The 25,309-nt window shown below is 40.0% G+C and overlaps 1 protein-coding gene across 5 annotated transcripts in view; it reads right to left on the reverse strand.

The window, feature by feature from the left end:
• grik4 (glutamate ionotropic receptor kainate type subunit 4) overlaps positions 1-25,309 on the reverse strand; it is a 611,856-nt gene that overhangs the window by 90,909 nt on the left and 495,638 nt on the right. For all 5 annotated transcript variants that reach the window (XM_062961032.1, XM_003222804.4, XM_062961034.1 and 2 more), the window contains 2 exons: positions 13,670-13,822; positions 9,312-9,416 (listed from right to left, as the gene is read on the reverse strand). In XM_062961032.1, the coding sequence (XP_062817102.1) occupies positions 9,312-9,416; positions 13,670-13,822 (258 nt within the window). The remainder of the gene's footprint in view (positions 1-9,311; positions 9,417-13,669; positions 13,823-25,309) is intronic.

Consider the following 25,309-nt stretch of genomic DNA (forward strand, 5'->3'; position numbering starts at 1 on the left):
TTTAGACCTCAGAGTCATGTTTAATTACGACTTTGCCAAAGAACTGGGCCAACAATGGAAACAGTCTACATCATTGTCACCCAATGAGTTGTCTCCAAATTTCAGCAAGGTAAAACTCTGCTTAGGAGCCCCTGGTGGCACAACAGGTTAAATCACTGAGCTGCTGAACTTGCTGGTCGAAAGGTCAGTGGTACGAATCCAGGGAGCAGGATGAGCTCCTGCTGTTAGCCCCAGCTTCTGCCAACCTAGCAGTTCAAAAACATGCAAATGTGAGTAGATTAATAGGTACTGCTCCGGCGAGAAGGTATTGCTGGCCACATGACCTTGGAGGTGTCTACGGACAACGCCGGCTCTTCAGCTTAGAAATGGAGATGAGCACCAACCCCCAGAGTTGGACACGACTGGACTTAATGTCAGGGGAAAACCTTTACCTTTAACTATGTTTTTTCTTGTGCTGATAAAACATAGTTGAGATAATAATAATAATAATATAATAATAATAATATAATAAAACTTTATTTGTATTCCGCCCTATCTCCCCAAGGGGACTCAATAGAGATAGAGACCCCACCCCTCCCAAAAGACATATGAGGTATGTTTTTGACCCAGCTAATGTATTGGGACAAAAATTCAAAGTTTCATGCCCTTTCTTCAGTGAATCAGGATGTCAAGAACCACATGTGACATATTCTGCTGTTAGGAGCTTGTCCCATTTGGTGTCTATGTATGTATACATGCGTGTGTTGTGCAACTGAAATTTTCAATGGGTTCAGGAAATACAAGAGGCAAACCTTACATCGATGCTTCAAAAACTTCCACGTGTTTGCAACTTTACCTCCTTGAAGTTCCAGCTGCTTTGACTAATGGTAAGGGATTCTGGGAGCTGGAATCCCAAACACCTGAAAGACCATAGTTTGGGAACCACTTTCTTTGGACTTCACTTCCCAGAATCCACCATTATCGGTCATACTAGAGATTTCTGGGGGTTGAAATCCAAAACAGTTGGAAGATTGAAGGTTGAAAACCCATTATTATTTTTTCAAAATAATAAAAATAATAAAAATAATAAAAATAATAAAAATAATATTGTGTCAGAAGCGAACATACTGCAAGCCACTTCTGGTGTGAGATAATCGACTGTCTACAAGAACGAGGCAAGCAATGTGTGGAAAGAAAATGCCCACAAATCCTGTACTGCAAGAGTTTGCCTTCCCTAATTCTTCTAATATTTGATAGCTTTAGTATACTCAGGAATTGAAGTTTTGTCTCTTTTGTAGTAAGTCTATACTTTTTTGTGTATTCTCCTATTTCAGTTTTTAACAGGGGACGCCCGGATATGTCACCATCCTGCTGGGAAGCTTCTCTCATTTCCCCATATGGGAAGCTAGAGCTAACAGATGGGAGCTCACCCATGGTTTGTGGATTCAAACCACTGACTTTCAGGTCAGCAGTTCAGCCGGCACAAGGGTTTAACCCACTGCGCAACCGCGGCCCCATTTATTAAACTCACCATATAACTCTAACCCTAATACTAACTCTCAGTACATTGGAATTATCATTGGAAACAGAAAATATCATATGTGAAAGAGGCACCAAGCTCTTCCTGTGTGGCATCCCTCTTAACATTTCATGTTATTTTAAAGCTCAGACTAAAATCCATCTCTCTCTCCGCAGTATCCTCCTTCCTCCATTACTTATGAGCTACCTGCATTATTTAAGTCACAGCAATGCATAACAGCCGCCGCACATAGCTTGTGTTTATTCAGTGCTTTGAATATGTAAAGCATTATAATGTTGTTATTAATAATTTGATAGGCTCCAGAGGCAACCAGGCTACAGTTTGAACAGACGACGCTGGGCTGTGTTTTGCTGACTGACAGGCCTCGAGGAAGACGAGAAATCGGAACATTAAAAGCCATGGAAAGACATTCTTCCCAGCTTTTTCATTCTTGGTGTGGCTTGACCACTGAGAATGAACACGAGTTAATGGGCAAGCAAGTCAACCGTTAGGTCTGCAAGGCTCTGTGTGAAAAATGTGGAGAAGCTGTGATACAGAATAGCAAATATCCTCCGAGTCTGGTGTTTTCTAGCAAAATTTCCAGCACAGGTGAAGTTACAGAAATGCTAGCTGTTATGAAGCCGTGCCAACTACCTGCAGTGCCAAAGTGGAGCATCGGTGACTAGAAGATGGAAGACAAATTGCACCATTCGAGGAGATATATTATCAGTTTGCAAAATTTACACAGGTTGCCGAATCCATTCTTTGCTTGGCACAGGATTTTGCGAATTTCTTGGCACATAACGGAGTGAATCGCACAATTCCAATTAGGATGGAAAGGGAAAGGCTTATTTTTTTACAACCTGAATTTGCAGCTGTCCTCATTGGACAGATGGGACTCTGGCAGCAAGGCTTTCCATGTACAGTAGGGTCTCACTTATCCAACATAAACAGGCCGGCAGAACGTTGGATAAGCAAAAATAAGGAGGGATTGAGGAAAAGCCTATTAAATGTCAAATTACCGTATATACTCGAGTATAAGCCGACCCATCTTCAAAATATCCCATGATGTGTATGAAGCTATGTGTAATGAATCTATTGCACTTTATCTATTTACAAATTTGTTATTCATAATGTGCACCCTGCTTATCCACTATTGCAACCTCATTGTTTTTAACTCGATGTTTTAATACCACGTTGTGTTTCCCCCCCGGTTTTTGTGTATATTTTGTTATTGGTTTTATTGTTCTTTGATGTTTCATATTTTATTGCTTTGTATTTGATTTTGCTGTAAGCCGCCCTGAGTCCCCTTCAGGGGAGATGGAGGTGAGATATAAATAAACGTATTATTATTATTATTATTATTATTATTATTATTATTCAAATACAATAGAGTCTCACTTATCCAAGCCTCGCTTATCCAAGTTTCTGGATTATCCAAGCCATTTTTGTAGTCAATGTTTTCAATACATCATGATATTTTGGTGCTAAATTCGTAAATACAGTAATTACATCATAGCATTACTGCGTATTGAAGTACTTTTTCTGTCAAATTTGTTGTTCAACATGATGTTTTGGTGCTTCATTTGTAAAATCATAACCTAATTTGATGTTTAATAGGCTTTTCCTTAGTGCCACCTTATTATCCAACATATTCGCTTATCCAACATTCTGCTGGCCCGTTTATGTTGGATAAGTGAGACTCTACTGTATTATTATTATTATTATTATTATGCAAATATTGCAAAATCTAAATATAAAAAATCCAATATGCGTCTTGTCTCTAGCATTTTGCATTAAAGCTAAAGGAAAAGGTTTTCTCCTAACATTAAGTCATGTCCAACTCTAAGGTTTGGTGCTGATCTCCTTTTCCAAGCCGAGGAGCCAGCGTTGTCCATAGACACCTCCAAGGTCATGTGGCCAGCATGAACACATGGAGCACTGTTACCTTCCCACCAGAGCAGTACTTATTGATCTACTCACATTTGCATGTTTTCGAACTGCTAGGTTGACAGAAGCTGGAGCTAACAATGGGAGCTCACTCTCCTCCCCGGATTCGAACCGCCAACTTTTTGGTCAGCAAGTTCAGTGGCTCCGCGGTTTAACCAACTGTGCCACCGGGCCTCCCATTAGAAATATTCAACCAGTATTATAACAGTAGCTTAAGTCTCTAGCATCTGTTCCCCAACTTGTACAAATCTACCTCGAATATTCAAATATATTGGGAAAGGTATATTTGCAAAACAGGAAATGGCCTAAAATGAGTCGGATTATCGGTCCAGTAGCTGCCCAGAGACTCGGGCAGAGAAGGGTCTTTCCCAACATAGATTTAATTGAGATCCTTTTAACTGGCGATGCCAAGTGCCGAATTTGGGGCCGTCTGCATGCAAAGCACGTCCTCTGCCACAGAGCAATGAGCAATTGGTTGTCAAAGAGCCGTGTATCTGGTGATTCGTTGTAAGCGTAACAAAGTCATAAATTTTGAGGCCGTCTGCAGAATTCGCCACTCTGAGAATTTCCATTTCCATGTCATTTTCAATCCAAGCTCCTCATCTTTATGTCTAAAAACGTTAGAATGCGACGAAGTCTAGGGAATATTTTGAAGAATCTCAGGAACCAAAGGGAGGATTGGGTACATTTCCCACGATCCGAGTCCTTCATGGCCCACATCTCCACCCAAGGACTGGCCAGCACAAGGGAAATCGGGCCATTTAAAGAAATATTTTATCCTGGAGCGACAGACTGTCTTGCTGAGAGATGGTGCATTTTTACATTGTAGGATTAATAGAGTTTGACCCCATTTGAAATGCCATGGCTCAGTGCTATGGTTTCATGGATGTTGTAGTTTTAGAGCAATGGTTCTCAACCTGTGGGTCCCCGGATATGTGGCCTTCAAGAAATCCTAACAGCTGGTAAACTGGCTGGGATTTCTGGGAGTTGTAGGCCAAAACACCCACAGGTTGAGAGCCACTCTTGTAGAGGATCTTTAGTTTTCACTGCTAAAGAGTGCTGGTGCCTCACCAAACTTGAATGAAAAGTAATGCCTCCACCATCGTAACTCCTCAACAGATGGCAGTACTAGTATGAGGCAGGTACAGGCCTGTTCAGTAGACTCTCCTCTACAGTTCCATTTGGTAAAAAGCCTTAGCATTGAACGGTTGTGTTGTTAAAGTGCAAAGTATGGAACCCTGCACAGAGGGTCAGTCAATGCGACTTAAGCAATGTGCAGTCATTGAATTCTTGACAACAGAAGGTGTCACCCCAAAGGAGATTCATCAGAGAATGCAAACTGTTTATGGTGATTGTGTTGATGTGAGTCCTGTGCGTCGCTGGGCGGGTAAGTTTAAAGATGTTGAAGTGGGAACATCTGACTTGTGTGACTAACAAAGCGTGGATGTCCTGTGACAGAAACCACCGAATTTCACAAGCAAAAGGTTGACAGATTGATTCAGGACGATCATCGTATCACTCAAGAAATTTCAACCATAATCGGCATTTCACAAGAACGTGTGGGTCACATTATTGCTTTGCTTGGCTACCGGAAGATCTGTGCACTATGGATCCTGTGAGATGACGGTTGCGGAAACAGAGTGTCGACTTCTTCCGTGATAACTTCAGAAAACTTGTTCATCGTTGGCAGAAATGTATCCAATTGTCTGGTGATTATGTGGAAAAGTGAATAGTGGTAGTTAAAGAGCACATTCTCAGGATTAGTTCTGTATTTGATTTATTAAAATATTCCCATCCAAACCGAAGTAACGAAGGTGGAGGCATTACTTTTCATTCAGCCCTCATACCATTCTCATGAGCCAAGGCAGATAAAACAGCATCAAACTGCATTTTTTTACAGTGTTTGCAGTAGTTCTCAATATGTAGGTCCTCAGATGTTTTTGGCCTATAACTCTCAGAAATCCCAGCTGAAGGCCAAAACAACTGGGGACCCACAGTTTGAGAACCACTGATCTAGAGGAATGGGTTGGACCTTCAAGTGTTTTGTACTTCAGCTCCCATAGTTCCTTAAACCATGACACCTAGAACCTTATCCATGGTTTTAAAATGAAGGCTAGTAAAGGTAAAAGTTTGTCCTGACGTTAAGTCCAGTCATGTCTGACTCTGGGGGTTGGTGCTCATCTCCATTTCTAAGCCGAAGAGCCGGCATTGTCCATAGACACCTCCAAGGTCATGTGGCCATAGGCATGACTGCATGGAGCGCCGTTACCTTCCCACCAGAGCGGTACCTATTGATCTACTCACATTGGCATGTTTTTGAACTGCTAGGTTGGCAGGGAAATGAAGGCTAGGACTCCAATAAATACTAACCCGAAAGACACATTGTTAAAGTGGGATTTGTGTATTGGTAGTGTTTAAATGAAATTTGTGTCTGGCATGTATTGCATACTGATTGCATCATCCAGAGTATGCTATAGTCTGTATAGAGTTAATTACAGTAGAGTCTCACTTATCCAACACTCGCTTATCCAATGTTCTGGATTATCCAACGCATTTTTGTAGTCAATGTTTTCAATACATTGTGATATTTTGGTGCTAAATTCCTAAATACAGTAATTACTACATAGCATTACTGCATATTGAACTAGTTTTTCTGCCAAATGTGTTGTATAACATGATGTTTTGGTGCTTAATTTGTAAAATCATAACCTAATTTGATGTTTAATAGGCTTTTCCTTAATCTCTCCTTATTATCCAACATATTTGCTTATCCAACGTTCTGCCGGCCCGTTTATGTTGGATAAGTGAGACTCTACTGTACTGAGAAGCTGTGTTGACCTTGATGTGTGGCTGGAACCTGGGAAGTGTCCAGACACAAGTGTGTTTGTACATTACTGATTGCATCAGTTGAGATCTTGCTCTGTTCTGAGTTGTGTCTGCCTAGAGTGTTCGTCTGCAAGTCTGTTTGTCTTGTACAGTAAAGCTTTGTATATATTTTTACCATCGTCTCTGACGTCTCTTCATTCTGCGCTCCATTGACAACATACAACTGCTGCTACGCTGCGAATTACTCTGACAGATATCTAGAGAAGCAGACGCGAAATTGTACAGTCCTAACTAAGATGAGGAGCAGAGGAGGGGAGAATGGAAGTTTTCTTGAGAACAAGCCACTTTGGCTACATTCTGCTTAAAGGATTATGGAAGCGGCAGACAATCTTGGGCAACCAAGCCAATTTTTATAATTCCGTCCCAAAAGCCCTTCTCTGAAAGCCGGCACTTGTTAAGCTGGAAGGATAAAGAGCTTCGTGAATAAAAGGAAACAAAGATGGATCGGCTCTGTAGGCCATCGTACGCTGCTAATTCCACAGATGCGCCTGCTGCTTAACTTACCTCCAGAGAGAGACATCCTAAGAAGGCGATACGTCTTTGCTTGGAGCGAAGGAAGACAGCAAGAAAGAGGCAGCATCTGGCCTTTGTTTGTTCATTATCAGAAGCCCCCAAAAGAGCGCAATTGTAGCCCTTTCCCTGGGAAAGTCTCCAAGATGGAGAGCTGCTGTGTGGTCCTCAAAGTTGTCATAACTTCAGACAACTTCAGAAGGCACCAGTATCATCTTGAATCTGGTAGGCATATCCATCAGGTATAGGTTCGGGAACAATGTTCTCATCTTCATCTTTCTCCTCTCCAGAAAAGTATTTCTCGATGAGAATTGCAGCAGCCTTGTAAACTTGCTCGTTTTCATGATGTTGCAGAGCTTCAATTTTGTCTACACCACCACACTTTCTTTGGTACCAAAAAACCAGCCACTGTTCTAATATGATGCCCCAGCTTTTCCAATCCTCCCACCTCATAAGGAGTGGTGTGCTCTAGATTCTCCAAAACCTTATCCCAAAATGCACAATGGTTTCTCTTAAGGAACTACTAGCTGAGAAGTACACTATTTGATTGTCAACACAACGTGTATGAAATACAGACTTTCTTCTTTGAAACAGCTTATAAAATGAGCAGAGGAGCCCTGGAAGAAATGACAATCTCTTTAGGCACCAAAGTTTGGAAGAAGGCCCGGGCTGTTGCGCAGGCGGGAGAGCAAGCCAGCTGCAATTAACTGCAATGAATCACTCTGACCAGGAGGACATGAGTTCGAGGCCTGCTCGGAGCCTATGTTTGTCTTGTCTTTGTTCTATGTTAAAAGGCATTGAATGTTTGCCTATATGTGTAATGTGATCCGCCCTGAGTCCCCTTCGGGGTGAGAAGGGCAGAATATAAATGCTGTAAATAAAATAAATAAATTTACATGCTCCATAAGTAACAGCCAACGTGCAAGCAAGCTTGGCTTTCTCTTGGAAAGCATTTCAAAATCTGGGTCCTACTATAGATATATCCTCATAAACTTTCCTGCTTTGGAAACTTCACCTAACAAAATACACAACAATCTGTACATGTATTTAGTTTTATTTAGGGGTAGGGAAGAGGCAGAGTATTGGAGGGGTTTGAATGCTGGATAAGGTTTCCAACAGACCATAGTTCGAATTTTAATTCATCCATAGTACGAGGGTTGAATGAAAAGTAATGCCTCCACCTTCATAACTCCTCAACAGATGGCAGTCCTGGTCTGCAGCAGGTACTGGCTTGTTCAGTAGACTCTCCTCTACAGTTCCATTTGGTGGGAAGCCTTAGCATTGAACAGTTGTGTTGTTAAAGTGCCAAGTATGGAACCCTGTGCAGACGGTCGGTCAATATGACTTAAGGACCCGCTGTCATTGAATTCTTGACAGCAGAAGGTGTCACTCCAAAAGGAGATTCATCAGAGAATGCAAGCTGTTTGTGGTGATTGTGTTGATGTGAGTACTGTGCTTCATTGGGCGAGTAAGTTCAAAGATGTTGAGGTGGGAACACCTGACTTCAGTAACAAAGAGTTGGACGTCCTGTGACAGCAACCACTGAGTTTCACAAGCAAAATGTTGACAAGATTGATTCAGGACAATTGTTGTATCATTCAGAGAGAAATTTCAAGCATAATTGGCATTTCAAAAAAAAATGTATGGGTCACATTATTGCTTTGCTAGGCTATCGGAAGATCTGTGTACGATGGGTCCTGTGAGATGTTGGTTGTGGAAACAGAGTGTCGACTTCTTCCGTGACGGCTTCAGAAAACTTGTTCATTGTTGGCAGAAATGTATTTGAATAAGAATTAGCAGCGCCAATTATTATTATGTACGCCAGAACTCAATTGACAGACCCAGCCTTTTGAATTTGAACACACCCTTTTGTATTTTAGAATGTTTTTTATGAATGTTGACGTAAGTTAATAATTTTTAATTTGATTTATAGTGTATTGTATAATTTTTATATGTGTGTTTATTGTAAGCCGCCCTGAATCCCCTCTCGGGTGAGAAGGGCGGGATATAAATGTTGTAATAAAAAAATAAATAAATATCCAATTGTCTGGTGATTATGTGGAAAAGGGAATAGTGGTAGTTAAAGAGCACATTCTAAGGATTATTTCTGCGTTTGATTTATTAAAATATTCCCATCCAAACCCAAGTAACGAAGGTGGAGGCATTACTTTTCATTCAACTCTCGTAGCTCCTACTATCTCAGCCGACGAAGACAATAATAAACCTTCTTTGAATACATTTAGCTCTAATAGGTCTTCCATAACGTGAAGGCACATAGCAACAAGAGGATAAGGAGTGGGAATAATTACCCAGCTCATAACCGGAATGAAAGAAGAGCTGACAATTCATTAAGAAGGAATTGAAAAGATATGGGAAACGTGACAACAGCACAACACCACTGCAGGGCAAACCAACCTGAATCAAAATTGGTTATAAAGAGTCCTAGAAGAGGAAGATGTCTCCTTACCTGTCGGAAGCCGTTCCTCGTATACTGCAGGATTTTCAGGGCATAGTTGGACCGCTGGCCTTTGCTGTTGAACTCTATGTGGCCGGTGAGACCTTCCAATTCTACCTGTCCAAGAGAGGGTGAGTTGCAGCGCCAAATAGGGACTGTTACCACATTTCGTTTCAAGCTAAGTACTCTGGACATGGATCTGATTCACTGAAAGCCCCCTTTAACCACAAAAATACATCCCAGAATAGATTTCAGATAATATCTTGGAATGGTGGCCGTTCATAACAGAAGGTTGCCATTCTGCATATCTCCATACCATGAAATAGGCATGCTATGGAGAAATGCAAGAGGTTTTGACATGGGATACTATTTGGTCATTATTTCCTTGCTTCAAACGTGATAAGGTGTCTGTGTATGTATATCAAAGAGATATGATTTGGGAAATTTGGCATTCAGCGAATAAGCTCATTGGCTGATGTAATCGGGTTGCAAATCTGTAATTGTAGCAGTATTGAATGACTGAGGATGGTGCAATATCGCTGCCTTGCAGCGTTTTAATTTTTGTATACTTTTTATCATGTTTTAATTGTTTTGTTTTATAGTATACTTGTTGCTGGCCCTTGTGGCAGAATGTAAGTCCCCTCGGGGAGAAGGGCGAGGTATAAATGCATGTAATAATAATAATAATAATAATAATAATAATAATAATAATAAATCTGAGAGAACCGCAACTTATTATTTGCAGAGCCGGCCCTAGGTATTTTTAAAGTGTAGGTGAACAGAATTTTGGCGACCCCCCCCACTGAAAAATAAAAGTGTTGGATAAGCGAAAATGTTGGATAATAAAGAGGGATTAAGGAAAAACCTATTAAACATCAAACTACATTAAGATTTTACAAATTAAGCACTAAAACATCATGTTATACAACAAATCAACAGAAAAAGCAGTCTCGACTGCGCCCCCGTATGTTTGGCGCCCGAAGCAACCGCTTAATTCGCCTCATTGTTGGACCGGCTCTGATTATTTGTTAACCTGGGGCAGAGCCTGAAAGCAATCAAATACATTTAGCTGAATACAAGTTGATAACGCCACAGGATTTAGGACCATTAGATTAATATAGAACATGTACTGATTTGATGTTAAAACTAACTTAGATATATGCGGCTAAGAATATATGAGCAGACAATAAAGATGATGAACTGAGAAGATTAAGGTGAAGGTGTTGGGTGAATATCAGTACTGGTTTACTATATACAGTAGAGTCTCGCTTATCCAACGTAAACGGGCAGGCAGAACGTTGGATAAGTGAATATGCTGGATAATAAGGAGAGATTAAGGAAAAGCCTATTAAACATTAAATTAGGTTATGATTTTACAAATTAAGCACCAAAACATCATGTTCTACAACAAATTTGACAGAAAAAGTAGTTTAATACGCAGTAAGGCTATGTAATAATTACTGTAGTTACAAATTTAGCACAAAAATATTACAATGGATTGAAAACATTGACTACAAAAATGCGTTGGATAATCCAGAATGTTGGATAAGCGAGACTCTACTGTATGACGTTTTTATATTGATTTTGTAAGGACTGTTTATTGTTTACTCATAGATCTGTTTACTCTTCTAAATATATAAAAATGTAATGTACATTTTTGGGACCGAGTAAACAACAAAACCACTGAACCAAATCACACCAAATTTGGCCACAAAAGGCATCGTCATCCAATCTATGTCTTTCAAACAAAAAACCCTAGAAAAATATAGTCCAAATTAGAGGATGAGGAAGAGCTGATTTCCCCCCCGGCTGCCTGTCAGAAGGGTAGGCCCCGCCCCCTTAGTCTCCTAGCAACCCTCTCAGCCACAATGGCGCCCAGGGGACAGGCAGAGTTCAGTTAGGCCTCTTCCACACTGCCTATAAAATACAGATTAACTGATTTGAACTGGATTATATGGCAGTCTAGACTCAAGGTCCTTTCACACAGCTATATAACCCGGAATGCCAAGGCAGATAATCCACAGTATCTGCTTTGAACTAGATTATCTTGAGCCCACACTGCCGTATAATCCAGTTCAGTGTGGATTTTATACAGCTGTGTAGAAGGGGCCTCATATAATCCAGTTCAATAATAATTACTGTGGTATAATAATACAGAACAATATAACCTCTTAAATCAGGACAGTAAATAAAGAGCAACACTCTGAAAACAGGGAAATTCCAGAAAGGAAACAATCAGGGCCAGCTAACACCTCCCAACAAAGGATTCACCCAGGCAGGAAGCAGCCAGGCTTTGAGACTGCAAGGCTATTCACTGCTATTCCACCTGGCCAGCAAAGGATTCCCATAAGCCACAGCAACGCGTGGCCGGGCAAAGCTAGTAATTAATAAAAAGGATTTGGAAAGACAAAGTGACAAGGTATTTCATCCTGCCTTAACTCACAACTTGCCTCTTTCATCAGCCTTCTACCAGGACCCTTATTTCCATTGCTGTAGCTGTGAGTTGAACTGTTGTGAGTGCTTAATTGTGTTACCTCCGACTCTGTTGCCTGGGGTTTCAAAGGGACGTTGTTACATGGCCAGGCATTGTACAAAGTCACCCAGTGTCATGTTAACACGGAGCACTGTTGTGTAAAGAGCAGGTAAGCACAGCAAACCATGCATCGCTAATTGCTGCCACCGTTGACAATCAGACAACAACTCAAGTCCCTGACTAGGAGAATTACTAAGAACACAGCAAGTTAACTTGTCCAAGGTTTTCACCCAAGTGGAAATCAAAGCCCCAGACTGGGCTTGTGCGAGGCATACTTGGTGCTGTGTAAGAGTGCTTGCATTCACATTATCTTCATAACAAAATTAAGCAGTTGGGACAAAGTTTTAGGGATAGCAAATACAGGACACAAGTGATTGAGCAGATTAGAAGATAGGCAGCTGTTTCAGAAAGCATAGCTAAATAAAACTTCTGGGTAAAACCTGCAAGGACACAGGTCTGGGCTAAGCCTTAGATGGAACTTCAAAGAGATAAGAAGACTTTGGGAACAACAGAGTTCTGCATGAGCTTCTGGGCAGTCAACCAACGGATTCTTGTTGGTCATAGATGACATAGTTACCCACTCTTGCAGTGAAACTTAGGTGGAAAATATCCTTCAACTCAAGAGAGGAGCTCAATTTTAGAGATTTTCTTCTTTGGGGATCAAAACAGCAGTATACCGTATATACTCGAAGATAAGACAAGTTTTTCAGCCCTTTTTTTTTGAGCTGAAAAAGCCTCCCTCGGCTTATAATGGGGTCAAGGCCAGGCAACAGAACCTGGAGGCCATTGCTTTAGGTCCACCAGAATGACTCTATAGTTGCCCACCATTGGAGTTGAAATCCCTAGGAATCTTTAGGTCCACCAGAAAGACTCTATAGTTGCCCACCATTGGAGTTGAAATCCCTAGGAATCTTTAGGTCCACCAGAAAGACTCTATAGTTGCCCACCATTGGAGTTGAAATCCCTAGGAATCTTTAGGTCCACCAGAATGACTCTATAGTAGTTGTCCTCCATTGGAGTTGAAATCTGGGGGAATCTTTAGGTCCACCAGAATGACTCTATAGTTGCTCTCCAGTATGATGCTATGGTTGACTTCCAATGATGTTTAAATCTCTAAGAACTTCTAGGTCCTCCAAGGTGATTCCATGGTCAACGTCTGATGAAAGCTGACTATCCTGGATAATTATCTAGAGCAGTGGTTCTCAACCTGTGGGTCCCCAGGTGTTTTGGCCTCCAACTCCCAGAAATCCCAGCCAGTTTACCAGTTGTTAGGATTTCTGGGAACTACTCAATCTAAAATCCCTATGTGTATCAAGATTGTAAGAAGGAAAGTCATGGATGTCCGTCAACAGTCAACATCTAGAACAGTGGTTCTCAACCTGTGGGTCCCCAGGTGTTTTGGCCTACAACTCCGAGAAATCCCAGCCAGTTTACCAGCTGTTAGGATTTCTGGGAACTACTCAATCCAAAATCCCTATGTGTATCAAGATTGTAAGAAGGAAAGTCATGGATGTCCGTCAACAGTCAACATCTAGATCAGTGGTTCTCAACCTGTGGGTCCCCAGGTGTTTTGGCCTCCAACTCCCAGAAATCCCAGCCAGTTTACCAGCTGTTGGGTTTTCTGGGAGTTGAAGGCCAAAACATCTGTGGACCTACAGGTTGAGCACCACTGATCTAGAGATTCACAGAGAGGTGTTTGTAGGAGTTCTGCACTCCTAACCCCAGTGAATGTAGAGGACCTATTGTGTATGAATCCTGCATTATTGCAAATCCGTAAGCATTTATTTCAGGTTAGTAGGAAGTCTGACACATTCATCTATGACCAATCCCTTCTCACCATTCTTAGATAGTTCATCAAGCTGGTGCCATGCTGCCAGATTTGGGCGGACCCACAGGACAAGGGTTTCACGCCGATTTCCTGGCTCCGGTTGAGTTCTTGCACCGCATTCACCACAGCATAGACAGCATCAAACAACAAGGCAGAAGACAACTGAAGACATTGGAAGAGAGAAAAATAAGGAAAGGAAACAAAATTAATGGCAGAAACCAGAGAGTGTACAATGAACACTTAAAATAATATGCACAGTTCTACCTACAATACAAACACAAACAAAACTTAGTTTTAGAAGTCAAGTAGAAATAAAACATGAGAATTTAATCCCTATTGAAAACACTCTGGACACCAAATAAAATATACTAGTGCTCATTGCGTGATAAAATAGGTCAGAATAGGAAAATAACTTGATCAACTGATCAAAGAGTTGGCGGGTTTTCTCTCTCAACAGTGGAACTGTTTAGGTTCTAAAAAAGCAACAGATCAAGTAAATGTAAATCAATGTCTGAACTGCAAACGCTCCATGAAGATGTCTTTTTGATGATCCTGAAATGAGGAAGACACACATCTTTTATTTTGCATCACTTATGTGGCTATTTTTGTGATTTTACATCTCTTATGCTGTTTATGTGAAGAGGTAGATTGCTTTGCTGGGCATCAAAGTCTGACTTTAACAACCCCCCTCCCCAGTCTTCTCTGGTCCCACATAATAATTCTAAAAAGCCAACAAAAAGAGGAAAATATAATGCTCCAGTTTTCAGATGGATAACGGATATATTATTACATCAATATCATTGTTGTATATTATTATCGTATGTTATCATTATCATTGGGAGTGTGCTTGCTCCATCAATGTTTAACATTTACACAATTGACCAGCCACTGCCACAAAGGACAGAGAGTTTCATCTATGCTGATGATTATGCCATCACCGCTCAAACAGGGAGCTTTGAAATCGTCAAACAGAAGCTCTCTGAAGCTTTAGGTGTTCTTACTGCCTATTACAGGGAAAACCAGCTGATTCCTAACCCATCTAAAATGCAGACATGTGCTTTCCATCTTAAGAACAGACAAGCATCTCGAGCTCTGAGGATTAATTGGGAAGGAATCCACTGGAGCATTGAAGCAAACCAAAATATCTGGGAGCTATTCTGGATTTCAAGAAGCATTGCTTGACTATCAAGCAAAAGTGGGTGTTAGAAATAATATCATACGAAAGGTGACTGGCACAGCCTTGGGATCACAACCAGATACAGTGAAGACATCTGCCCTTGAGCTTTGCTACTCTGCTGCTGAATACGCATGCCCAGTATGGAATACATCTCACCACATTAAAAAAGTGGATGTGGTTCTTAATGAGACATGCTGCATTATCACAGGATGTCCATGCCCAACACCATTGGAGAAATTATACTGTTTAACCAGTATTCCACTGGGAAGTAGCAGCCAGTAATAAGAGGACCAAGGCATGGACATCTCTGACCCATCCTCTGTTTGGATATCGGCCAGCATGCCAACACCTTAAATCAAGAAATAGCTTCCTAAAATCTACAGAGATACTCGCAGGAACACCTTCGCAAGCAAGAGTCCAAAAGTGGCAGGTTGAAACCTGGAACCTCAATCCATGGTTGATACCAGATGAGAAACTCCTTCCTGGGCACTCAGAAGACTGGGCGACTTGGAAGGCGTTGAACAGACCGTGCTCTGGCACCACGAGATGCAGAACCAAGAAATGGGGCTACAAAGTGGAGTCCATGACATGCAAGTGTGGAGAAAAGCAAACCACAGACCACTTACTACAATGCAACCTGAGCCCTGCCACATGCACAATGGCGGAGCTTCTCACAGCGACACCAGAGGAACTCCAAGTGACCAGCTACTGGTCAAAGGACATTTAGTATAATGCCAAGTTTTTAACTTTGTGTTTTTAAATACATGATAACTCTAACCCTAACCATAACCTCAATCCACTCCTAACCCAAACCCTAACCCTATCCCTAACCTTAATCCATTTCTGACATGCTAAATAAATAAACCAGAACATATGCAAAGTTATTTTTGCAATGCATTTGATCATGGATATTCATAAGGAACGAGGGTTTTTTGGTTGTGGAACTCACCGAACTCCCAACAATGACTTGTCCAAATACCAAGACAAGCATTTCTTTTTAAAGAAGGACTGTAATATGGGATATTCATTCCCCGCTCTTATTCCACTATATAAATACAATGGAGCTGCGAAACACAACCGGAGGACAATTCCAGCAAAACTGTCCTCCATTGTATTTATTGGATGGTGGTTTATTCCTGCTGTTTAAGAACGTCTTTTGCTGTTCTTACTCTTGTTGGTAATTTGATCGTGTTTTCTAAACTGCTTTCCATTTATGCTGCAAGCTGTTTTGGTTTCTTTTTGAAGGACAGTCAGGTAGACATTTGTGCAATAAATAAATAGCAATAATATTTTCTCTCTCCCAGCTTTTAACTCCGAATAAGGGTTTCTGCAAGAGCCCTTTAAAAGATTGTCTAAATGATTTGAAAGAATATATATATATATAAGTTTTAACAAGATAGATGGAAAAAATGGATGTATATATCTTCTGTCATTAAAACTAAGTTGCAAGGACAACTCCACTGTATATAATTCACTTTGAAATGTTTTCAGAATCTTAAATGGTTCTAAAGGTCTTATTTGACCCCAAAAGAGTAAAGTTCAACTAATTTGCCCCAAGTCACTTTTAAAGAGAATTTGATTCCATTTATATCGGGATCATTGCTTAAATAACATCTTCCAAACATCAATAAAACATGTAAGAGTTTGTCTTAGTCTCTAAACCTGAGATTATTTGATACTGTTCTGACAACTGCCCCTTTCCTCCCAGTTTTTATCAATAATTCTTCACACTCCATTAAATTTTCTCATCTGAGTTATTAAATCTGAATTCAAAATACTGGTCTTGAAAAACCTCCGAGGAATACTTTCTGGCGAATTAACATTAATCTCTTTATGAGTAATGTATGTATCATGCGCCGCTAAATCCTTAAATCTAAAAACATGATGTAACACCCACTGAGGAAAGTCTCTTAAAATGCATTCCAAATTAAATTTAGGTTCTAATAGAGAAACACACGGGCTTAGTTTATTTGTGTATTTATCCCTGGATTTTGACAGCGATGATGGCATTAACCTCTGCCCAAAACCACCTCTGGCATTCATATTTATTGATCTGAGATAAGGCCTTCCGAGGGACTTATAGAAACCTGTGCTGTTGCATTTGCAAACTTGGAAATACACATCCTGGAATGGCTGATGGTCAAATGAAATCTCCAAACCAAGGGACCTTGATATATTTATTAGAGTTGTGAGTGGATTTGTTTTCTTCCGGTACCTTCGGGAGCCTGTAACGGTAAGGGCCCTCCCGCTTCGAAAACCTACCTGCAACAAAAGCAAGCGGGAGCCAATCTCGACTCCTCCTCTCCTATTCAGCAACACAGTTGAATCTTTCTGAATTTCCTTTATTTTCCTGATTCTTTTTATTTAGTGGGACTGACTGGGAGTTGGGAACCCGAGGAATCGTGGGTGGGATGCACACCCTTTTAGCTTGTTTTTCTCCTTCAGAAAATACTTCTAAAAGATAATTATTATTAATAATAATAGTAATCCCAGCAAACAGAGCAATCTTCCTTCCTCTAGAGTAGAAATTAGAAACAACTTTAAGGAAGCAGAACCGGGAGCAGAAAGAAGATTGCAGCCTTGCAGGCAAGAGAGGGGATTTTTAAGGTAGTCCAGGGATGATAGCTCGACTGAGCTCCAGGTCATTCTTTTCTGGGCCTGCTTAAAATGCCTTGGAAAGCTGCATAGTGTGCTGCTGGTGCTGGCATGGGAGAGAAAGCATGCATGCCTTCCTCTCCTACACATGAGGATGGGGTTTTAGTTTGTCGGGTTAGTGCCGATTTTATATGGTGAGAGATCTTGATTATATTTACACCTTCAGATGCGTTGGTCTGCAATTGCCAGCAAGGCAATGGTTGTACTTCATGGATATAGTCCGTTGCATATAGAGAGGGTGCTAGGATAATGAAAGCTGCATTATACCATTAATTTTGTAAGTAAGTATGATACTTCGCTTCAGATTTCATTCAATACCAAGTGAAACGTTGAAATATTTGTCATAGAATTAAATTACCAGTACATAAAAAGGAAGCATTATATCCGGTCTACTCCTCTACAAAGGGAAAAGATCCATGATTTTTTTAATCCAGGTCTTAATGAAGGTTTACAGTATCAGAAAAGCAGAAACGGAAAGCGATTCACCCAACATGCACAAGCCTAATATTTAGCGTATGTACTATATATACTCACAAGCGTATATACCCAGTGTTTCCCGGGTGTTAGAAAGGCTGTTGCCCTCGTTTTTATTCCTTCTTTCTTTTCTCTTCATTCCTTCCCTCTTTCTCTCTTTCTTTGTCCCCCTCCCTTCTCAATTCCTTTATTTCACCTATTCTCTTTCCTTTTTCCTCCTTTCCGCTCATACATATGACATTTCTTTCCCAGTGACATCACAGAGAGCTACTCCACCTAGCAACGCTCAATCCTTTGCCTAGCAACAGCCAATCCAGTGACATCACAGAGGGCCACTTCACCCAAAAATAGCCTTTGCAGTACAAATAAACAAACATACATATTTTGATATGTATATGTATATATCTAAGAATTTTAGTCATAAAATAGTTTATTCCAAAACCTGGATCAACTTATTTATTGTTGGGAATAGAAACCTTCTCAAGCCTCCACTAGTTATTTGTTACGTATATAATTCGGATTGCCTACTGTATTGTATATGTGTATATTGGTGTGCAGTTTTCCTTAACTCTTTGTTGTGGGGGAAACCATGTGATCAGACCTGAGCTCATTTAGGACTCAGACTCCATTTTAGAAACAGTATGCTTCAGATTCTAGTAGGAACTGTTTGCTTTAGATTTCAGTAGGAATGGTATGTTTACAGATTCAACTGGACTTTCAGACTAGACAGAGCCTCTATTAGATTCTAAAAAGAGAGAGATGCTTTAGATTATGGACAGTAGATTACGAGAAAGATGCCTTGTGTTACCTACACAGAGAAACTACTTCAAATCCTATCTGTAACTTAACTGATAAGCAAAGCATCTGTATGCTGAATACATGAAGTTTGTGAGTAAACCAATTACCGTATATACTCGAGTATAAGCTTACTTGGATATAAGCCAAGGCACCTAATTTTACCACAAAAAAAATGAGAAAACATTGACTCCAGTATAAGCCGAGGGTGGTAAATTTCAGAAATAAAAATAGATACCAATAAAATTACATTAATTGAGGCATCAGTAGGTTAAATGTTTTTGAATATTTACATAAAGCTCAAAATTTAAGATAAGACTGTCCAACTCTGATCCAATCATTATTCTCTTCTTCAATGCAAATGTGCTTATGTATCCTTTTAATAATAATAGAGTAAAATAATACATGCAATAATAATAATAATAATAATAATAATAATTACTGGAAAATAATACATGTAATAATAAATAGAGTAAAATAATAAATGCAATAATAATAAGATCAGAGTGAAATAATAAATTATTATTAATAATAATAAAAATAGAGTAAAATAAATGTAATAGTAGCAACAATAATAGAGAAAAATAATAAATGTAACACATATTCTTGAGTATAAGCTGACCCAAATATAAGCCAACCAGGACCCTCACCCAAGTATAAGCTGAGGGGGGCTTTTTCAGTCTTAAAAAGAGGGCTGAAAAACTAGGCTTATACTCGAGTATATACAGTATGTTACTTTTAAAGAAGTCTGCTTATTTTTGTCTCTTGAGAACATGATTTAAAGGCAAATATATTTTAAGGGAGAGTCGATTTTTTTTGGCAACTAAAATATACTCTGCTATGTGTGTGTGTTTTGTTTATTGGCATATGTTTGTCCCTAACAGTTCAAAGAAATATCTAGGTACGTCAGTGTAACAGCCGAGTAACCCGATTGCCTTGCACAAATGCCATCTTCCTAAAAGGTTATGACTCTGACAGGTCATGCATTTTATCAAGAGGTTATGGCTCCATTATGACTTCTAACAAGGTCATGTCTTTCCAAATATAAGGTTATGAAGATTTCCATTTTCCAAAATTCATGGGTCAATGTAAGTAGTATTGTACATTAACTCTAATCGAAAAAAAGGAAACTTCCCCTTCTTTGGTTAGAGTGGCGGCTTATACAGAAGTATATACCTTTCTCAGCAGTACTTTTCATGCACTTAATGGAGTATATTCCAGAATATCGAAGTTTATGTCCTAATACATTGGTTAGCCTTCTGATCTCCGTTAGACTTCTAAGGAATATAAATATGCTAGATACAAGCCAGAGCTGATCTATTCCAGCATTCTGGCCTCATAATGACCAAATTCCTTGGGAAATGCATAAGCGCGAGGCCAAAAAAACACCCTCTCATATGCCATTCTTGTTTAATTGGGTCTGTTATAGAAATGAGAGGAATGCAAACATTGGCAAAGAGGAAGGAAGCGCAGTGATCCAAAAATCAATAAAACATGCCATGGCAATCCGGCCATATTGACAATAACTTGAAGAGAGAAAAACAGGCAGCCCCGCATTTGGCCTTCCAGTTGAGGCAACAGCTGTTAAACTGTTAATAAGATGGACATTAAGGTCTAATTCTACACTTGTGTGCTATCTACGAACACACAACTGCTCGTGAAATGGATACATCTGCGGAACTTTCATTATACAACTATGAATGGAATAAATCCATTGCACAATAGTTTCGAAAAGTACAATTGTATGTGAGCTTGAGTGGTATCAATAGCATTCTGGTCAGACACTATAAAACCATGCAAGTATACAGTGATTTTTGTCTAGAAAGCAAAGTACCGTATTTACTCGAGTATAAGCCGACCCGAATATAAGCCGAGGCACCTAATTTTATCTACAGGAAAACCTATTGACTCGAGTATAAGCCGAGGGTGGGAAATGCAACAGCTACTGGTAAATTTCAAAAATAAAAATAAAAATAGATACCAATAAAATTACATTAATTGAGACATCAGTAGGTTAAATGTTTTTAATATTTACGTAAAACTGTAATTTAAGATAAGACTGTCCAACTCTGATTAAATAATTATTCCAACTTTCTTCAATGTAAATGGGCTTACATATCCTTCCAATAATAATAAAGTAAAATAATAAATGAAATAATAGAATAAAATAAATAATAATAATAATAATAAATGGAGCAAAATAATAAATGTAAATATAATAATATAATAATGATAGAAGCCCTTCTTTTAGTCCCACGTCTTCCCACCAGGACCCTCACCCGAGTATAAGCCGAAAAAACTCGGCTTATATTCGAGTATATACAGTGAGTGTTGTTGAAGGCTTTCAAGGCCAGAATCACTGGGTTGCTGTGAGTTTTCCGGGCTGTATGGCCATGTTCCAGAAGCACTCTCTCCTGACATTTTGCCCACATCTATGGCAGGCATTCTCAGAGGTTGTGAAGTCTATTGGAAACAATGCAAATGGGGTTCATATATCTGTGGAATATCCAGGATGGAAGAAAGAACTCTTATCTGCTTGAGGAAAACATGAATGTTGCAATTGGCCACCTTGATTAGCACTGAATAGCCTTGCAGCTTCAAAGCCTGGTTGCTTCCTGTCTGGGGGATTCTTTTGTTGGGAGGTGTTACCTGGCCCTGATTGTTTCCTGTCTGGAATTCCCCTGTTTTCTGAATGTTTTTCTTTATTTACTATCCTGATTTTAGAGGTTTTTTTTAATACTGGTTTTAAATGTAATTTTCATGGTTTCCTCCTTTAAAATCATGTTTGTAGATTTCAATGGCTTCTTTAGAAACCAAAGTAAATTCTTTGCTTTCTAAAAAAAATAACTGTATACTTGCATGGTTTTGTAGTGTCTAGATATTAAAGTTCAAGGACGGTTTTCCCTCAAGTAAGTAAATATACATAGCATTGTATGTATATTTGGGATTACTGTCTTATGTTTTAAGTTATTTTAACTTTTGTAAGATGTGTTATTATATCGTGATTTTATTACATTACTGCTTTTATTGATGTAATACTGTTTTGGGCTTGTCCCTGTGTAAGCTGCTCCGAGTCATTCGGGAGATGGACCGGGGTATACATAAAATTATTATTATTATTATTATTGTTGTTGTTGTTGTTGTTGTTGTTGTTGTTGTTGTTGTTGTTGTTGTATGACACAGCAAACAAGATAGATATCCTGGATTTCATATCACAAAATCACAAGTCGAACACTTCCCAAGCGTTTAGGACTGTGTGATGTATTTTCGGATGAAGCGCGTAGATCCCAGTAGGGTGGCCTTTTGCAGTTGACAGATCATAATTTATTATTATTGTTGTTGTTGTTGTTGTATTCCTATAAATTACATGTTTTATCTGCCCGTGAGATTTGCATGATATGGAGTCTTTGCCTTGCTATTTTCCTGAACAATCCTTCAGATTGGGACATGATTCTTTCTTATTGTGTTATTTTTAGCCTCACCAATCCCCTCCATTCTATGATCTATGAAAGGAGAATCTCAATTGCTGTCACTAAAACTCTCTAAGTCCCTTCCTTCGCACGGACCTTTCATCTGACAGTCCTACTTCGGCAACATAATTCGCAATCTGTGTTGACAGCCCAACTTAGACTCATTTGCTTCCAATCACTTCCATTTCATCCTCCCGGCTCACGGACTCCTTTTTCATCTTCCACCATCCGCCGCCCCTTTTGTTTTTTTGTTTCCTTTTATCAAGTTATTAACTAGCCATTTCCTCTCTTCTCCTTGAAGATATGACTAAGACTTCACCTTTAATTAGCATCATTTTTTGCTTCCCCGTTATTGTCAGTTTCTTATTATTATCAAAGCTCCGTTTCGCCGAACTCGACTCTCGGAGCGGAGACCTGTCTGCTTTTCACATTCCCTTGTATTGTCTTACTTTTTTTTCCTCGCAATTGAATGCAGTTCACCGGAGAATACCGACTCCATCATTTCTCTCCTCCAGCTGTCCTGCACACAAGTGTGAAACTTGCTAATTTGCAAAAGAGTCAGGAGTCTTTTGCCTTTGAAATTAACCAGAAATCAGACGTATTGAACCATCTGGACACTGTTCTTGCTAATCCATGACATAAACAGATATCCCATTGGTTCAGCGATGCCCTTTGATGACCTTGGGGAAGTGTGTTTTCGGGGCTAAGAAATGTTATTTGCATATGTTCATAGTACAGCTTGCAGAGATGATGATGATGATCATCATTACATTTAATATGATTATTTAGATATGGGGAAAATAATGAGATTGTGGACATATTCAAAGACATCAGGACTGTAGTTATTACAGACTGTGGGAGAAAGAGGATGCAACTCCGTAGTAGTCTGATACCACTTTAAGTGCCATGGTTCAATGTTATCGAATCATGCGAGTTATAGATTTACAAGATCTCCAAATGACAAATCCCAATATTCCATAGCATTTAGCCATGATAGCTAAAGTGGTGTCAAACTTCAGTCATTCTACAGTGCATTGCTAGATTGAGGCTTCCTTTCATCCCCAGGGATGGATATTAGTCTTGTGCATTTGTATAGAATTGCTATCCATTTCTGTTTGTTTCCTTCATAATGCCCCATTTTAGTTTTCAAGCGTGTCTCACGAAAACGGGCACCTTTCTGAATGAGCCTTTTTTGTTCCGCATACGAAAATATGAATATTTTCCCCCCAGGGTTTCCCAGACTCCCCTTCCCAGTGCACACTTTGGGCCTGCCAATGATGAGAGTTCATGTGTGGCATGTATGTGTGCCATACAGGTGTAAAGTGCCCGAGCCTGCCAGGGCCTGCAGCCGAGTGCTGGGTAAGAGGTACTTGGCTGTAGGCCCTGGCAGAGGCAGGTGCTTTAGGCCTGTACACCACACATATACTATCTTTTAAAGGAGAGTGTGTTTGTGGCATGCAGACCCAAAGCACCCGTGCCAGCCAGGGCCTGCAGCCGAGCTCCAAAAATCCAGCGACCAAACGGTTACCGTTCCCACTTTCCTTTTGTTTCCCTGTTATTTTCGTACCGGAGGGGGGTTTACTGTATCATACCATCCGAATGGGGGCCCATGGTGGCACAGTGTGTTAAAGCACTGAGCTGCTGAACTTGTGGACCAAAAGGTCCCAGGTTCAAATCCTGAGAGCAGAGTGAGCGCCCGCTGTTAGCCCCAGCTCCTGCCAACCTAGCAGTTTGAAAACATGCAAATGTGAGTAGATCAATAGGTACTGCTCCGGCAGGAAGGTAATGGCGCTCCATGCAGTCATGATGGCCATATGACCTTGGAGGTGTCTACGGACAACGCTGGCTCTTCGGCTTAGAAATGGAGATGAGCACCCACCCCCAGAGTCAGACACGACTGGACTTAACGTCAGGGAAAACCTTTACCTACCATCCGAATGAAAAAAATGGTTCAAAAACACAGATTAAATAGCAGAAACTGGTACCGCACACAAGACTAATGGATAGAGTGGCGCTCTATAGTCAATATGAACCCACTAAAACTGTTTTTTAGAGGTTGAAGTGCTTGATCCCTCCAGACAATTATATTCCCCAGTCTGAACTAGATCTTCAAATTTTATCGGTAGACCTTTCACAAATAAAGGAAGCCCAATGGATTCCATCAGAATGAAATAAAATCCAAATGAAGGCCAACTACTGTTCTATAAAAGTCTGCGAGCTTTTGGTTTCTCCAGAGCTATTACCATTACAAGAAAATAGGCAGGGAGTGAAAAAAAACACAAGGGAGTCTACATTTTCAATAGGTGGGCGTTCTAAGCCAGCAAGATCTGATATCAAATCCATTCTTGACATTGAAACTGTAGGCTTGATGAAACCTTTATCAAAGGGCGCCAAGATGGTGGGTTCACTTGCCTTAAAACACAACGATGGTAGCAACACAGTGATCTGTTACTCCCTTTTGAAAAACATGTGCAAATATTCTACTCACCTACTTATTAAGAAGAAAATTGACTCCCACATTCAACAGGCCCAAAGGCAAAAGGTGGACTGACAACTAATTAGGGTTGCCAGGAGAAATAACAGAAAGTGTTCTTATACTTTTACTAAAACAGGAAATATGAGCAGGAGAAGCTATGATAGCGAGAAACACCTGTTGCAATGTTGATTTCTCTAGCTCTCCTAAAGGGACAACAACCCATTCCTTCTGGCAACATACCAAACTCAACTCCCTTTATCTTCAGATCCACTAGGAAAACATTTTATACTAATTGTCCTACTGTCAGGGTTATAAATCTTTTCCAAAGCTTGGAAAAGTTCCTTTTTAATATCACAAATCCCAGGATTCCCCAACCAACCTCTTCACAGAAGCTCATACTTTTGGAGGGGAGTGCCTCATCTACACTTCAGGTGTGGTTGGCTTCTTACTCCCATAATAGGTTGCATCTACACTACAGAATGAATGCAGCTTGACTTTAATTGCTATGGAATCCTGGGATTTGTAATTTAGTGAGACACCAGCATTCTTGGATAGAGAAAGCTAAAGACCTTGTAAAGCTACAACTCCCATGAATCCATAGC

This window comes from Anolis carolinensis, unplaced genomic scaffold (assembly GCF_035594765.1).
Source record: "Anolis carolinensis isolate JA03-04 unplaced genomic scaffold, rAnoCar3.1.pri scaffold_8, whole genome shotgun sequence".
NCBI classification, from domain to species: domain Eukaryota; kingdom Metazoa; phylum Chordata; class Lepidosauria; order Squamata; family Dactyloidae; genus Anolis; species Anolis carolinensis.